A 16,819-nucleotide genomic window follows, 5' to 3' on the forward strand; every position below is an offset into this window, starting at 1 on the left:
TGTTGTAACTGCCGTCAGAGGGAGTAAAGGGTAAGTCCAGGTTTCTGGCTTCAAAATTTCGTGGTTGCTAGTCATGTCAGGAACTATCACGTAGTATTACAGCTGTATGTTTACCTGTGGACCACTCCTAACAAGTCATGTGTATGCATACTCAGTCGCTTCAGTCGTGTCCGACTGTTTGCGACCCTACAGACTGTAGCCCGCCAGTCCATGGAATTTTCCAGGCAAGAATACTGGAGTGGGTTGCCATTTTCTTCTTCAGGGGATCTTCCCGACCCAGGGATCGAACCCACGTCTCCTGCATTGGCAGGCGGGTTCTTTTACCACTAGCGCCACCTGGGAAGCCGAAGGAGTCATAAAGTGGTGGTTTAGTCGCTCGCAAAGGCGTGTCCGACTCTTGAGACCCCATGGACTGTAGCCCGCCAGGATCCTCTGTCCATGGGATTCTCCAGGCAAGAATACTGGAGTGAGTTGCCATTTCCGTCTCCAGGGAATCTTCCCAATCCAGGAATCGAAACTGGGTCTCCTCCATGGCAGGCAGATTCTTTACCGACCCAGGAGGGAAGCCCGAGTCATAAAGGGACCTTGCTGAAAGTCTTTGTATTAGCCTTGTTAAAAGAGCACCTATTATGTAGGAAGCATATAATTAAATGAATGAATGAATACACTGAAAATACTAAACAGTTTGTATGATCCAATAAGAAGTATGGCCGATAGCAGAAATTCTAGAGATACTGTTCTCTGCGTGCTGTTACCAAGACCGCGAAGAAAGCAAGCGATAACTGGGTTTCTCAGTTGCTTTCTGCCTATTGTACAACTAGAAAGCTGACAATAAAGTTTATTTAAGCGTCGACGTGCCCCGACGTGGCCCCGCCTCCCCAGCCAGAGCCGCGATTGGTGGGCATTGTCCGGCGGCTGCCGTTCCTAAGCCACGATTGGTTAAGGCCGCCGTCATTTCGGAGCTCCCGGCTCTCGCCCGCCTTCTCGCCGCGTCTCCTGTGTCTGCGCCGCCTGCTCCTCCTCGCTTCACCTCTCCCGGCCGCATCCCGGGGGACCGGAGCGAGCAGCGGGGACCATGTTCCGACGCAAGTTGACGGCCCTCGACTACCACAACCCTGCCGGCTTCAACTGCAAAGGTGAGGAGGCGGCCCCGGGCCCGCAGCGCGTCCGTGACCCGCCGGCCGCCGCTCTCTCAGCGCCCGCTCCTGGCCTCTCCACCCGGACCGTCCGCGGCCTTGTCTCCCCGCGGCGCCCCTCTCCTCCCGGCCCCGAACACCAATGCTTTCGCCCATCCTTCCTTCTCCGCTACTCACTGTTGCCTCGGCATCGCCACTTTCTGCATTTGCTGAACTTCAGACACCAGCCGCACAGCCCTCGCCGGCACCCTCAGCACTCTAGAAGGAAAGTCTTCGCTTTCTAACTTAGCGCTTCAGCTCCGTGTCTCACGGGATATTGGGCGATACCCTGAGCACCTGCTGGGGGTCAGCACAGTGCTAGAATCCGAGGAAAATGCCGAGTAACTTGACTCTTTCAGGGAACTAAGGAGGGAAGGGGGTAGGAGTGGGGACAGTCAGAATCCATCCAGCAGTTTGAGCCCAAGACGAAATGAAGTCCAGGACTGACAGTGTTGGGGTGGGCGTGTGTATTAACGAGTTAATTACAGTGTGGAGGTTGTGGGCGGGGGGGCAGTTAATAGATGAGCGGGGCGGTTGAATTGTACATGCAAAGGTACTTGGGATTTCACAGGTTGAAACTGTAGAAAGTATTAAGATTGCTACCCAGTGCTACTCACCTGCCGCCCACCACTACTCATTTTCTTCCAGAATTCTTGGCCTGTGGTAGACTAAGTTTTAAAGGGATCAAGTAAGACCTGGCATGTTAAGACCATTGTGTATTTCTCAAGACTTTGGGGAAGCTTGAATTTGAACTCAAGGTTGAACTTGGAAATTGAAGATGATTTCCAAACAAGATGACAGTGTTTTGTCATCTCCTATAGAAGCATGTCAGCTTACAGAATCTTATTTTTCTGCTTTGCCTTTTATTTAACAAAAAAAGGTTCAATAGGAGTAGAGCTTAGATCTGGATTTGAAACTTTGAGCCTCAACTTTTTCACTGGTAAAATGGGGATATTACTTACCTCAAAAGCATATGGGAGGATTAAATGAAACAACATACATGCTATTTCATGAATGTGTTTAATGTCCTTAATAGCAAATGACAGTGATAGTCGGTATCCTCATTCTGATCGCCATTTAATTTCTTGTACTTTATTGTTGCTATTAATTTAACCTTGGTCAGTCCTCATGGGAACTGAAATAATAACTGACTCTTAAGTAGCGAAATTGTGTGCCAGGCACTGTTTTTATTCTTATTTTATTTAATCTTTCATAACAAGCCTATGAGGTAAGTCCCCATTTTTTAACTCAAGAATCTGAGACACAGAAAATTTAGGTGATTAGCAGAATTTGAATTCAGGCCAAGATATGAACAGAAGTTAATCCAAAGTCTGTACATTCAGCTCCTACTTCAAGCAGCTCAATTAACTTATGATTTTGCAATTAAAAAAATAAATTCTACAAGACTATTTGTGGAGAAGGAAGTGTTTTACCTAGTGCTTCTCATGGGCTTCCCTTGTGGCTCAGCTGGTAAAGAATCCGCTTGCAAGGCAGGAGGCCTGGGTTCAATCCTTGGGTTGGGAAGATCCCCTGGAGAAGGGAAAGGCTACCCACTCCAGTATTCTGGCCTGGAGAATTCCATGGACTGTATAGTTCATGGGGTGGCAAAGAGTCGGACAAGACTGAGCGACTTTCACTTTCTCGTGATGTATATGGTGTTTTTATTACAGATGAAACAGAATTTAGAAACTTCATTGTTTGGCTTGAAGACCAGAAAATCAGACACTATAAAATTGAAGACAGAGGTAATTTAAGAAACATCCACAGCAATGACTGGCCCAAGTTCTTTGAAAAGGTAATGAATTAGAAAGTAAAATGTACAGAGAGCTTGTCTATGAAGACAGCTTTTAAAATAATATAATTTTTCTTTTAAAATAATATAGCTGGATAAAACATCCACCCAAACTTATTTGCAGGGCAGGAAGAGAGATGCAGACTTAGCAAACACACTTTTGAATACAGCAAGGGAAGGAGAGGGTGGGACAGATTGGGAGATTAGGATTGATGTATAAAAACTACCATGTGTAAAGTAGATAGTAGGAAGTCAGTGTATACAGTGCAGGGAGCTCGACTCAGTGCTCTGTGATGACCTAGATGGGTGATGGGTGGAATGGGGGGTAGGGTAGGAGGGAGGTCTGAGAGGGAGGAGATACACACACATACACACACACACGTCATTGTACAGCAGACACTTACACAACATTGTAAAGCAATTATACTCTGAAAAGCTGGATTTCAGGTATGGAACTTTTTTCTTACCATATTTTTAAAGCATATTATCTCTTCCTACCAAGCATTCAGTATTAGATAGAAATAGTATGGTGAATCATCAGGCATGAGGGTGGGGGCAGGGGTATAGGGGATGAAGAGTTTGAACTTGATCCAACTAGGGAGCTCTCAAAGTTTTAGGTGATATGACTGGACTAGTGTTGCCACTCCTCAGCTTTCCCAACCAATCCCTGGTTTCTTAAAACTGTCAACATGAAGCTAATGTATCTGGAGAGCAGGCCCTTATCCCCAGGACTTAGATGAGTGCCTGACATGCAACAGAAAGACCTGTTTCTTTCATGAAAATATATATTTATGAGTGTGTATTTGTATACATATGTTATGAATATAAATGAGTGAATGATATGTCAGTATTCATTTCTGCATTTTCCCTATAGCAAAATTTATTCAAATCCTCTAGGGCCCTGTACCTGACTAGCAGGCTGCCCATTGAAAACTAGCTTTATAGACTATTAACTAATAAAAGTAGTGGCACAGTTAGACACTCAGAAGAAATAGTTTAGTCCAAAAAACACAGAGACTTCTTAATTAAACAGTGACACATATTATATAAATAGTAAAAATGGCCAAAATCAGATTTTTTACATTACATTAAAAATGTAGCAGAAATAGTATTATATTAAAATAAGGCATTATTGACACACTTGAAATCTAAGGTTATCTCTTGTGTTTCCTTATATTTAACATACACAGTTGTCCTTTGTTGTGTACAATAGAAATAATACTTTAAAAAAAAACGGTATTATTTTTGTGGCTGGAATAACTTTTTCATTGACCTGGTTTAATTTTAGTAACATTTTTGCAGAAAACAGTTTTTTCAAATTAGAATGAAAATTACATTTTACAGTGTCATTAAACACTTTTATCAGCTCTGTTACTTTGATGAGATCTTTTCCTTTAAGAATTTGAAAATGATTTAATTTTTCATTTACTGGAACAGAGTGTTAGGTAAGCTAACTAAAGGTAGCTAACTTTCTCCTTTTGTGGACTAGGAAATTGGGTAAGTTACGTACTATCTTTGTGACGATGAGTAAGTTTATTAACTTTTCTATGGCTCAAGATTTTTATCAATAAATGGGGATTAACAGTGGTATCTCATCTCAGGAGTGGCATATTGTTAATGAAATATACCTATGAGCCTGTCACAGAGGTGCCTGGCCCATCGCGAGTGCTATATGTTTGTTAATATTCCTGTTTCTGCTACTATTACTGGTACCACTAGATCATTTTCCTCTACCCTTCAAAAGTGTATTTTGAAAATTTTGACAGACTTCTTGAGACTTTGAAGTACATTATTAGAATTTTATATTTGTTTTTATCACATTTTACTTAATGGTCTACTCGTGTACAAGACGATACAGAGTTTCACATGTGGAAGGGTGTTGAAGAATAATAAACTTTCTGATGAAAAAAATCCCAGAAATGACAGTCAAGTAGTATAACCTAAAGATAAATTGGAGAAGGCGATGGCACCCCACTCCAGTACTCTTGCCTGGAAAATCCCATGGACGGAGGAGCCTTGTAGGCCGCAGTCCATGGGGTCGAGAAGAGTTGGACACAACTGAGCGACTTCACTTTCACTTTTCATTTTCGTGCATTGGAGAAGGAGATGGCAACCCACTCCAGTGTTCTTGCCTGGAGAATCCCAGGGATGGGGAGCCTGGTGGGCTGCCGTCCATGGGGTCGCACAGTCGGACATGACTGAAGCGACTTAGCAGCAGCAGCATTGGCACTTACACAGATACTGTCCTTAAGGTGGTCTCTTAGGAATGATGATGTCATTGCTTAAAGCATATTTAGAACTTCTTTTGGAATTACTTTTAGATCAGGAGACATATTTTGAATATTAGCAGTTTTTTATACTTTGAAGGTGGGTTTGCTTTTTGTATCATGACTAAGTCTTGTGAATGAAGTGCTTTTTTTTTTTTTTAAGCAGGTGAATAAAATTTTTGGTTAGAAAATAAATTATGGTTAAAAAGTGCTGACTCATTAGGTATCCCCAAAAGGATTTCCAGAAGGTTTGAGTTATAGCATTGTTGTGGGATTAGATTTTAAGCTCCTGAGAGATTTACTTTAAGGACATGCTCATTTGAATATATCACTTCTGATGTTTATCCAGAACACCTGTATGTCACATAGCTTACTCTGTTGGAAGCATTCCAAAATATGAAAGCTAAGGTTTGTATAATAATTGGGTTTTGTCTTTTGATGCATGTTTTTGTTTAACTACTCTGTGTATTGAGACCTGGAATCATATGGTTTAGATTCAGGTCCCTGATTTAAGGTGTGTAACTGTCAGGAAGTGTTGACCTGTAGGTTTCAGTTTTCTCATCTACAAAATGAAGTTATTGTAGATCAGTGGTGCCCTGTCTGGAATCTGCAAAAGTAAAACTTTCATAAAGCATGATGGGAGTACTTAATTTTTTTCCTAAGTAGTATATACTTAAATGGGTTATATAATTGCATCAAAGGTTTAGTAATATAAATGTTACAAGAAATTCTTAAGAGATCCAAACTCAGGTCTCTTAATTCTACCATGTTTTATTTTGTGACTTTTATAGTAACAATGAAACAATTTTCTTTTTCCTTCACAGTATCTCAGAGATGTTAACTGTCCTTTCAAGATTCAAGATCGACAGGAAGCAATCGACTGGCTTCTTGGCTTAGCTGTTAGGCTCGAGTATGGAGATAATGGTATGTTTTGTGGGGAATATGTTGTTTTAAAGAGAGGGAGAGAAAGGGTGGGAAAGGAGGGTAAAAATGGAGGAAACTTGCCCATTTGTCTTAGATTGTTTTACCTTTGATTCAAGTTTTGTACATCCTCATCTCACTTTGCAGTATCTGATTAAAATTTTACTTTTGTTTGTAGTCATTCTAGATATTTTTTTTAGAATTTGAAGGTGATGTCCTCTCACAAAGTCACATCACTTCAGTGAATTTGCCATCTTGCACACTCTGCACCTTAGCCTTTCAAGTTCACTTGTTGCTACTATCCCAGAATTGATAGAATTTCAAGTCTTGGTTGCAGCAGCCAATTTCACTAGAGACTGAAATATAAATCTAATGCAAATATGCACTATAAGCCAAAATATATTTATTATTCATGTTTAACATTATTTTATTACAGATACTTACATCATTGAAAGATTTTGAATATTAGTACTTAGCATGAAAATAGTTTTCCAATAAACCATTTTCTCTCATTAGGCCATTTCATTTTGAAAGGCCTACTAACATCTAAACGTTAGATCTGATTATCTTATCTCCATTCTCTGCATTTATGTTGTTCTCTTTCTTGCGGCTATCAATTCCAGTCTTAATCATTTGCTTTTGAAGCCTTTTTAATGCCTTTTGTTGTTTAATCTCTTAAGTCATGTCTGACTCTTTGGGAATGCATGGACTGTAGCCCACCTGTGTCCATGTAATTTCCTAGGCAAGAATACTGGAGTAGGTTGCAGTTTCTTGCTCCAGGTTTAGTTTTAGTGTCTTTGGTCCCTCTTTTCTTCCCATCCATCTTTTCCTTTGTCTGTTGTATTTTCCCTTCTCCATCTCCAGTGCTGTCATCCTAATTCTAGCTCTTGTCCCTTTCTCCTGAGATTATTGTAACACCTTTCATAGTAGTCTCCCATCTGTGTCACCCTCTGTTTTCATCCACATGGCCCCCACCAAGCTAGTTTTTTGAAACATAAATGTTTTTAGGATGCTACACTTTGTCTCCAAAGAATAGTTCCTTTTATATATTCACTAACACCATTGCTTCCCATTTTCTACAAAAGGAATTCCAGGCTCCTTAGCATGATATTCAAAGTCTTTAAACTAGTATTCATATGCTTGCCACCCCAGCCAAACTGGAGTAATGCTGTTTCCTCTTTCCATCTCCTTTTTTTCCCCCCTTCTTTCTTTGCTTTCACTTTTCCCTTGGCTAATATGCCATTTCAGTCTATCTCTACACATATAAATCCTGTCTGTCCTTGTAAGATCCAGCTCAAATGCCAGCTAGCAGCAATAATACTTCCTTCTTAACTTTCACGAGATGGGAATACCAGACCATCTCACCTGTCTCTTGAGAAACCTGTATGCAGATCAGGAAGCAACAGTTAGAACTGGACATGAAACAACAGACTGGTTCCAAATAGGAAAAGGAGTACGTCAAGGCTGTATATTGTCACCCTGCTTATTTAACTTATGCAGAGTACATCATGAGAAACGCTGGGCTGGAAGAAACACAAGCTGGAATCAAGATTACCGGGAGAAATATCAATAACCTCAGATATGCAGATGTCACCACCCTTATGGCAGAAAGTGAAGAAGAACTAAAGAGCCTCTTGATGAAAGTGAGAGAGGAGAGTGAAAAAATTGTCTTAAAGCTCAACATTCAGAAAACTAAGATCATGGCATCTGGTCCCATCACTTCATGGCAGATAGATGGGGAAACAGCGGCTGACTTTATTTTTCTGGGCTCCAAAATCACTGCTGATGGTGATTGCAGCCATGAAATTAAAAGACACTTACTCCTTGGAAGGAAGGTTATGACCCACCTAGATAGCATATGTAAAAGCAGAGACATTACTTTGCCAACAAAGGTCCGTCTAGTCAAGGCTATGGTTTTTCCAGTAGTCATGTATGGATGTGAGAGTTGGACGGTGAAGAAAGCTGAGCGCCGCAGAATTGATGCTTTTGAACTGTGGTGTTGGAGAAGACTCTTGAGAGTCCCTTGGACTGCAAGGAGATCCAGCCAGTCCATCCTAAAGGAGATCAGTCCTGGGTGTTCATTGGAAGGACTGATGTTGAAGCTGAAACTCCAATACTTTGGCCACCTCACGCGAAGAGTTGACTCATTGGAAAAGACCCTAATGCTGGGAAGGATTGGGGGCAGGAGGAGAAGGGGACAACAGAGGGTGAGATGGTTGGATGAGTTGGTAATGGACAGGGAGGCCTGGCGTGCTGCGATTCATGGGGTGGCAAAGAGTCGGACACGACTGAACTGAACTTTCACAACTTTTACCTCAATACCTTTTTAGGTCATTTGCACTTTCCATTTTGCTGGTCTTACTTGCCTCACTAAATTGTAAGGTGATACTCGGCTTTGTTTTCTACACAGTACCTCTATTAATTTCCTGTTGCTACTGTAACATATTGCCACAAACTCAGTGATTTAAAAGATAGTATCTTACAGTTTTGGAGGTCAGAAGTCCAACACCTGTATCAGGACTGAAGTCCGTTTGTTGACAGGGTTGGTTTCTTTTGGAGGCTCTAGGGGAGGATTCATTTCTTTGTCTTTTCCATCTTCTGGAGACTGCCTGCTTTCCTTGACTGTGTTCCCTTTATCTTCAAATCTAGCAGCACAGCAAGTTCTAATCTGTAATTCTGCTTTCATTGTCACATCTTCTCTGACTCTGACCTTCTTGCCTCCCTCTTCTAAGGATGTTGTGATTTCATTGTGCCCACCTAGATAATCCAGGGTAACCCGCCACCCCCAATTTCAAGGTCCTTAATTTAAATTTAATCACACCCACAGAGTCCCTTTTGCCATGTAAGATACCATATTCATAATTTCTGGGGATTGCAGTATGGCCATCTTTTGCGGGGAGGGAACAGTCACGATTCTCTCTGCCACAGTGCCTGACGTAGTTTCTTGTGTACAGTAGATGTTATCAATTTTAATAAATCCTTGGTAAGTGCAATATATGAATGTAAGTACAGTTATTTCTCAGTGATAGCATGGTTTCTTTTAATGTATAAAAAAGCTGAGTTTATATCTGAAACACTGCCCCTTATCAGTAGGAGGCACTGTTGTTCTCTTATAGCTTTACATTGGTGAGTTCATTCTTCTTGACTTTTAAGTTATTTTAAATTTTTATTTTTGATAAATTATGAATTTTTATTATTTATGCCTTAATATTTTGTAAAGTCGTTAGCTTGCTTGTCAATTAAGGTGATTAAAATCTGACTTAAGTTCTTTTAACTTTTTTTGACAATTTCAAATTTATGGAAATGTTGCAGGAATAATAAAAAGAATTATTACATAGTCAAACTCTGCAGGTGTTATTAACATTTTACTTCATTTGCCTTATCCTTCTCTGTGTATTCACATACTCCTAATTTTTTTCTAAACCATATGACACTAAATTGTAGATGATTTCTCTTTTACTCTTAAGCACTTAAATGCACATTTCCTAAAAGAAAAAAAAGGCATTGTCTTACATAGCTACAGTATGCTTATCATAATCTGGAGATTAACTTTGATCCTCTGCTGTTGTCTGTAGGTACTACTCACATTTCAGTGTTTGTCTCAGTAATGTTCTTTATGGCAAAAACAAACAAACAAAAACCTCCAAAGCAATCCTGGATTGTGTGTTTTGTTCATTCTCATTCATCTCTTATGTTCATTCTCCTACACTCTGGAACGATTTACTCAGTCTTTGTGCTTTAGGGACAGTGACATTTATTTTGTAGAATGTCCTTCAGTTTGGGTGTGTCTGGTTCCTCATGGTTGGGTTGAGAGTTTGTAGTTTTATTAAGGATAACACAAGTTATGTTGTATTCTTTTTAAGTACTTCATATTAGGATGCATGTGTTAGTGATATACCTAAATGTTAGTCATTTTTTGATCACTTGGTTAAGTTTTCTTCAGTGTAAAGTTACTGTTTTCCCCTTTGCAATAAATACATATCTTTTTTTTTTAATTTTTGACTGCACCTCACAGGACGCAGGACCTTGGTTCATCAAACCCCATGCCCTCTGCAGTGGAAGACCAGAGTCCTAGTCACTGAAATTCCTTAGATACATATCTTGGAAAAGACATACTTTGAGATGATTTCTCTGTGCTTTTCCTCCTTAAACCTTAGCTTTATTATCCATTTGATGATTATGGCCTGAGTCAATTATTATATTGATTATGATGGCCAGAAGGTATTTTTCTAATTCCATCATTCTTCTACATATTTTTTGGCTTTCCACTGAAAGGAAGAGCAGTTCCCTTCTTACCAATATATGTTTTTATTCAAATCAGTGTAGATATGTGAATTCTTATTTTACTCAGTGGGTTTTAATCCTTATTTGTCATCGTGTATTTAAATGTTTGTTCCAAATTTGGCTAGTGGGGACTACTTTCAGCTAACTTCTATCTGACTTAAATTTTCATGCTTTTATTTTCCCTTTTTTTTTTTAAGCAAATCATAAAAGCACTATAGCCAAAGATGGCTTTGAGGGCATTAAGTTTAGTGAATTACTATTAAATATTTTTAGTTGTAAAATCTTAAAATATTATTTTTCAAGTAAAGCTAATAAAATCTCTTTTTGGAATTCTGCATTTTTAAGACTCAAAGTTTAGCTCTGTGTATCATGGTGTATTTGAAGTGCTGTTTTTTCTAGAAAGCAAAGTTTTTGATTCTGTATACAGCATTCAAAAGAAGATTTGGGAAGAAACTTCTTACTGAGTTTGTGTTTAACCTCATGTGACCTATATTTACCCACTTCCCATTTTTCTACCCTTCCCAAGTTTTGGAGGAAGCTGAAAGGCAGACTTTCTCTCTCGAAATTTAGATACTTAAGAAACGTTAATGAAAAGATATTTGTGTTGGATAATCATTTTAGCTTAATTAAAAAAATAAACTACTCACATTGTCTTGTAGAGTTTTTTAATAGCAAAAAGTAATTTTGAATGGATGAGTTGTCTATGCTTACAACCAGTTTGGCTTAGTTAAATTCAACAAATAAGCAGTGTTTGTTTTACCTTAAGTTGAAGTCCTACAAATTTTATTTTTGCCTATCTTTACAGCTGAAAAATACAACAAGGACTTGGTACCTGATAATACAAAAAATGCTGACAATGCAGCTAAAAATGCAGAGCCATTGATCAATTTGGATGGTAAGTTTATAAATGCATAAAAATTATCAATATTTTTGGTTTCTTAAATGTTTTTTACTTCTAGAATGAAGTCTGGGTTTACTTGGTTTTAGTAGATTGAGAATGTTTCATGCAGACATACATTTGTGTTCATATTTTTTTATTCTTTATGCTGTTTTTTATTGTTGTGACAGTGTCCTTTCTCCCTTATATAGTTGAATATCTGAAATTCAAAATGCTCTTCTTTCATCTGTTCATAGTAACTTGGGCATTTGATTTGTATTTAATTATAATGGTGATTGCTTTCCTAGGTGCAGAAAATATTAAATCTAATGACTATGAAACAAGTGTTAAAATTTTTCATTTTTGTAAGTCCCAGATGTCTTTAAGTAGTTCTTTCTCCTTTTAAAAGTATGAAGATTCTAATTACTTATGTTAAATATTCTTTTGCTGACTAATGGTGACCTGTTATTTATGAGTTACCCTTATGAATTAATAAGCTGCTTGGACACTCTAGGGCTCCTGCTCAGAGAAAAGGTTTTGGGAAAACTGTCCTTTGAAGGGAATCTGTGTATTAAAATTAATAGCTTTGTGAGAAAAGTTAATTAAAAATGCTACATAAATAGGCCTTGCAGAGAAAGTTACAGGACAAACCTCATGTGAGTTAGTCATTTGTTGGGTTGTTCACTTTGGTTGATTAGTAGGAAAACCATTGATCTCATCAATTTACCTAATGATGATGGCCCATACTACTTTTGTCAGCATTAATTTTGGAAATTAAGAGAGTTTTTTGTTACTAGAAAATAAAAATGTTTCTAATGTATGCTTACATTTATGTCTGTAATTACATGCTTACAGAGCTATAAGTTTCCATTTTTAATCTTTTATAGTAAATAATCCTGATTTTAAGGCTGGTGTAATGGCTTTGGCTAACCTTCTTCAGATTCAGCGTCATGATGATTACCTGGTAATGCTTAAGGTCAGCTTCATATTTTTGATTCATACATGTAACAATTTTAAAAACTCATTTTCTAAGTAATTATATATTTATATATAATTTTAAAAATATTCCTTTTCTAAAAATAATTATGTTTGATATTTAAATCTATGGTTGAATGAGTAAAATGTGGAGGAATGTAGGACATAAACTGAATTTAATTAGTTCATTGGTTTTAGATTACCTAACAACCAATATTAAGGTATTTACTATGTACCTGCCTCTGTGCTAAATCCTTTGCAAAGATGATCTCATTCAGTCTTCCCAACAATCTAGAGGTAGTTAACTGGTATCTTTTTAAAAATATGTATATGAAGGAACTGAGACTGAATGATAATAGATAAATAATGTTCAAGCTGACACAGAAAAGGATAGTCAGGATTTAAACTAGATAACTTGACCTTAAACTAGACAGTCAGTCCAGTCTTCCTCCTGTATCACCCCACCTCTTTTTAATTAGTCCTTCTAAAGATTCATGATCTGTAATTCATTAAGATCGTGGAAAATGCCAACCTAGTAATGGTGCATTTGGTCAAAAATACCCCCAAGTCTCTTTGAGGAGTGAATGTTTCTGTCCTCCATGCCCCCCATCCTAGATAGGCCACTCAGTTCAATCCTTCCATCAGGGAATCTGATGGTCTGAAAGACTTGTCTTATTTCTGAGAGGAAAAATCTACTCTTGCTTCAGACAATTCATGTTGAGTAACTAGGATAGTCTGGTGGGGGAGGGGCAGGGGAGTGGTCCTTAGGATACCAGATTTGGAAGTTATTTTAGAAATTATTATTGATTTTTATGAGAAATTAAAGAGCTTTAAATTAAGCTCCTTTGCAGGAAATTAAGTAATTTTACTCTCCCCACAAGAGATTAAGCCATAATTTATTCTCCTTTTTAGAATTGCATTAAGTGACAATTGTAAGAAGGGGAAGACTGTTCTATTCCTAGATTATTATAATTCTTTTTGCTGAATGTGAATGTTAACTTGGATTGTCTCAACTCCGATTGGATGCCAAGAGACAAAAGTTGTTTTTAGTGAAATTTAGCTCTTTCAAAGGCTTGTTCCTTTCTTGGGCAATTACAGAGATTTTCTTGGAATGGTTCTACAGTGGTTGTGTCAGCTTTAAACATAAACTGAGAGGGGAAAATAGTGTATTTGGGATGCTAAAGTATAAGTCAGTTATAATCAAAAGCTATAAAATTCTAATCCTAACTGCATGTTTGTTCTTTTGAGTTAATTGAAGCAAACAATACATGACAATATGGACATCTTCATAGGTTTGCTAGGTGTGCTGTCTGGCAGCTGGACTATGTAATATGTTTGCAGTGACTGTTAGATTGGTTTAGTTATTTTTCAAATGTATTTTTACAGGTTTTTTTCATTAAAAATAATTTTTCACACTTTCACACTTATTTTGGAGTTTTCACTAAAATTCCTTAAAAAAAATCTTTTTTGAGTGTGTGCAAGTGCATGCATGCACTTGTGTCTGCAGTGATAAAATGTCTTGATAATGAAAAAGTCAATGTGTCCTATGAATAATCTGAAAAAATTTTACTATAATGAAATGAACACAAGGACAGTATTATACACAACTCTTTGTGTCAGAGATCGTGTGCGTGCACACATGCATGTGCATGTACCCCTGGTGACCTTGTAATTTGATAGAGACTTTGAGTATATAGAAGGATCTGGTAGCAGTAATTGTTTTCTGAAACGATGACTGAGGCTTGGGTAGAAAGGCGACATACTTTTTTTTACCATGTATCCTTCTTTATTAAAAAATTTTTTACTACACACAAATTACCTATTCAAAAAATGTAATTGTTATGAACATCATTCTACATTATTAAATGTTAAAAGTGAAAACTTTCATTACAATAGCTATTTTATTTATCTTTAACTTGCTGGAGAGTTTGTTACTGAATTAGGTATTTCTAATTTCATTATATTGAGCATCCTTATTCTATATATTGAGAGAAGAAAAGATAACAGCCAATAAAAAATAAAAATAATATTTTGGGGGATTTCTTAGGCAATTCGCATTTTGGTCCAGGAGCGCCTGACACAAGATGCAGTTGCTAAAGCAAATCAAACGAAAGAGGTATGTTGGGTTTTTTTTTAATCTAAATAAATTCTAAGTTACTACTGAACATTTCTTTTGGAGTTTGAACTTTGCTTGACAATGCTTAAGATATTCTGTGTTAGAACTTCCCAGAGAAAGAACAGATTACTTCAGCAGGGTTGAATTGGATTCTTAAGCAAATTGTACCCAGTCACTTTTATCTCACTTCATTACTTTTAAGAAGCTACGAATAGCACATTTACAGTCTACCAGAATAAAACTACTGTGTGCACTCAGTTAATTTAAAAGAACTTACCCTTGTGAAATTTACTGGGTTATTTTGACTAACTACTAGAAAACAGGACACACCTCCTGTTTGTTACTCATTAATTTTCCTTTTCTACCTAAGTCTTTATCTTACCCTTTTGTTTCCTCAGAGAAATCTCATTTCTTACCATAAACCATGATAAAGTAACTTGTTAATAATTTTAGGATAGTTTCAGGTGAATTGTACCAAAAATCCAAATGTCCCTAAAGTCTTCTTGAGTATGGGTCAGGGCAGACAGTGCCCTCGGGTTAGCAGCTGCAGATATCTGATAATGCCCCTTCCCGCTACATAGATGAATGTCTTGGTTACAGTCTACATTCTGAACGCTGGTCCTTCGGTCATGCCTCCCTCACCCTCTAATTCCCCAGTGTCTATTGTCCTCTGACCTCATCTTTATCAAAGCCCAGTAGTTTTGAAAGGTTATTAATGCCAGGGCAGGGTAGTACCCCTCTGAAAGACACTGTTTCTTTTAAAGGTTCTTATTGGCTTATTAATTATGTGTGAATCAGGCTACTGGAAACTAAAGATCAGCTTATTTCACCCCCACTATAGAACAAACAGTAAGTTGTTTTGGCATAATAAAATCATTCATAATCATTCAGCAAAACTATGCCTTTGGTTTGGAAGGCAGTGCAAATAAGGCCATAACCAAATAATCTTTGCTCTTATTTGCCAAGTAAAATTCAGTTTATTTTCAGTGTTCCAAATAAATCGTACCTTCAGTGTCATCTCAGAAGATACTATGCTACAATAATAACAGTAGAAGAGTTCTATAGTTTCTTGTTTGCACTCATTCCTTACACTGGATTTGGGGCATGAAGTGAGAAGTGACAGCTTAGCATTTGTAACATTGAAAATATTGACTTTAACTGGTAATGATTTTATACAGTATATAATAAGCAGAAAGTCTAAACCGCCTTCCTTATTTTTGATAGTTATTGTGAACTTTATATGGTTTGGCATCACACCAAAAATGGTGATTATGATACAGGTACTGACTGGTTAACTAAATGGTTTAGATTCTGTTCATTTTCCTAGACTATTTCAAAGTAACTTTTAAATAATACATGATCTGATAAATGTCATAACCAGAAAAAATAGTTATGTATATTTTAGATTTGTACAGTTCATAAAGACAAATTAATGTGCTCAGAAATAAAGTTGAGGAAGCTCATGAATAGAAGTAATCCTGTTTGTTCTGTACACTGGCTGCTTACTGTCACTAAAGTGGGACAAGAGCAGCCCTGTTCAACCTTTGCTCCGTAGCTGTAATGATAGCACTGCTGCAGAAAGGAGCTATGCTTTTACATTGCCTGGTTTTAAAGGATTGGATTGTGTTATGAAACTAGCTTCTTACTACATGGAAAAGCCTTGGGGTTTTTTTTGGTAGTAGGAAAAAAGTCACTCATCAAAAAGCATACTTAAAGAGAAAATTCTCAGGCACCTTGCCACTGCAGCTAAAAGGGCTAAAATAACAGACTAGCTAGCTGCTTTTCAGTTTGAGGTAAGAAAATATAAATTTATAACTATATATAGTCTGATTTTTGTCCTTTTTCCTTAAGGGCTTGCCTGTTGCCTTAGACAAGCATATTCTTGGTTTTGACACGGGGGGTAAGTGATTTTTGTTTTAATTCAAACTTTTTAGAGACTTGGTGATTATTTGGGGTGGGTGAGTGAATAAATGCAAAAGTTACTGATTAATGCAGTATTTCTTATGAAACAGATGCAGTTCTTAATGAAGCTGCTCAAATTCTGCGATTGCTGCATATAGAAGAGCTCAGAGAGCTACAGACAAAAATTAATGAAGCCATAGTAGCTGTTCAGGCGATTATTGCTGACCCAAAGACAGACCACAGACTGGGAAAAGTTGGAAGATGAACATTTTAGGATTTCAGCTTCTCACCTACTTAGTACAGTTGGGAACCATGTAAGCTTTAGCATGTGTTTGGAAATGTCATGTTTTCGAGGGAAGAATCCCAGAAAATTGACTATGTTCTAGAGATTTACCATCATTGCTTTTTCTTTAATAAAGTTGGGAAGGTGATTTTTTTTTTTTTTACTGTGTGTTTTATGTATTTGTAAAAGTAATCTGCTTCCTCCCTTGTGGTTTTAAGTTCATGCCA

At 37.6% G+C, this 16,819-nt stretch overlaps 1 protein-coding gene across 1 annotated transcript; it reads left to right on the forward strand.

Annotated features, from left to right (window-relative positions):
• The first annotated feature begins 980 nt into the window (after nucleotides 1–980).
• On the forward strand, nucleotides 981–16,740 carry RTRAF (RNA transcription, translation and transport factor). The gene is made up of 8 exons (XM_081507327.1): nucleotides 981–1,136; nucleotides 2,846–2,970; nucleotides 6,059–6,158; nucleotides 11,245–11,334; nucleotides 12,204–12,292; nucleotides 14,339–14,407; nucleotides 16,259–16,307; nucleotides 16,420–16,740. Exons 1-8 carry the CDS (start codon nucleotides 1,076–1,078, stop codon nucleotides 16,572–16,574), a joined length of 738 nt encoding a protein of 245 aa, XP_081363453.1. The 5' UTR covers nucleotides 981–1,075; the 3' UTR covers nucleotides 16,575–16,740.
• The last annotated feature ends 79 nt before the right edge of the window (nucleotides 16,741–16,819 follow it).

Source organism: Giraffa tippelskirchi, chromosome 7 (genome assembly GCF_054371585.1).
Source record: "Giraffa tippelskirchi isolate mGirTip1 chromosome 7, T2T-mGirTip1v1.2.pri, whole genome shotgun sequence".
In the NCBI taxonomy this organism is placed as follows: Eukaryota; Metazoa; Chordata; class Mammalia; order Artiodactyla; family Giraffidae; genus Giraffa; species Giraffa tippelskirchi.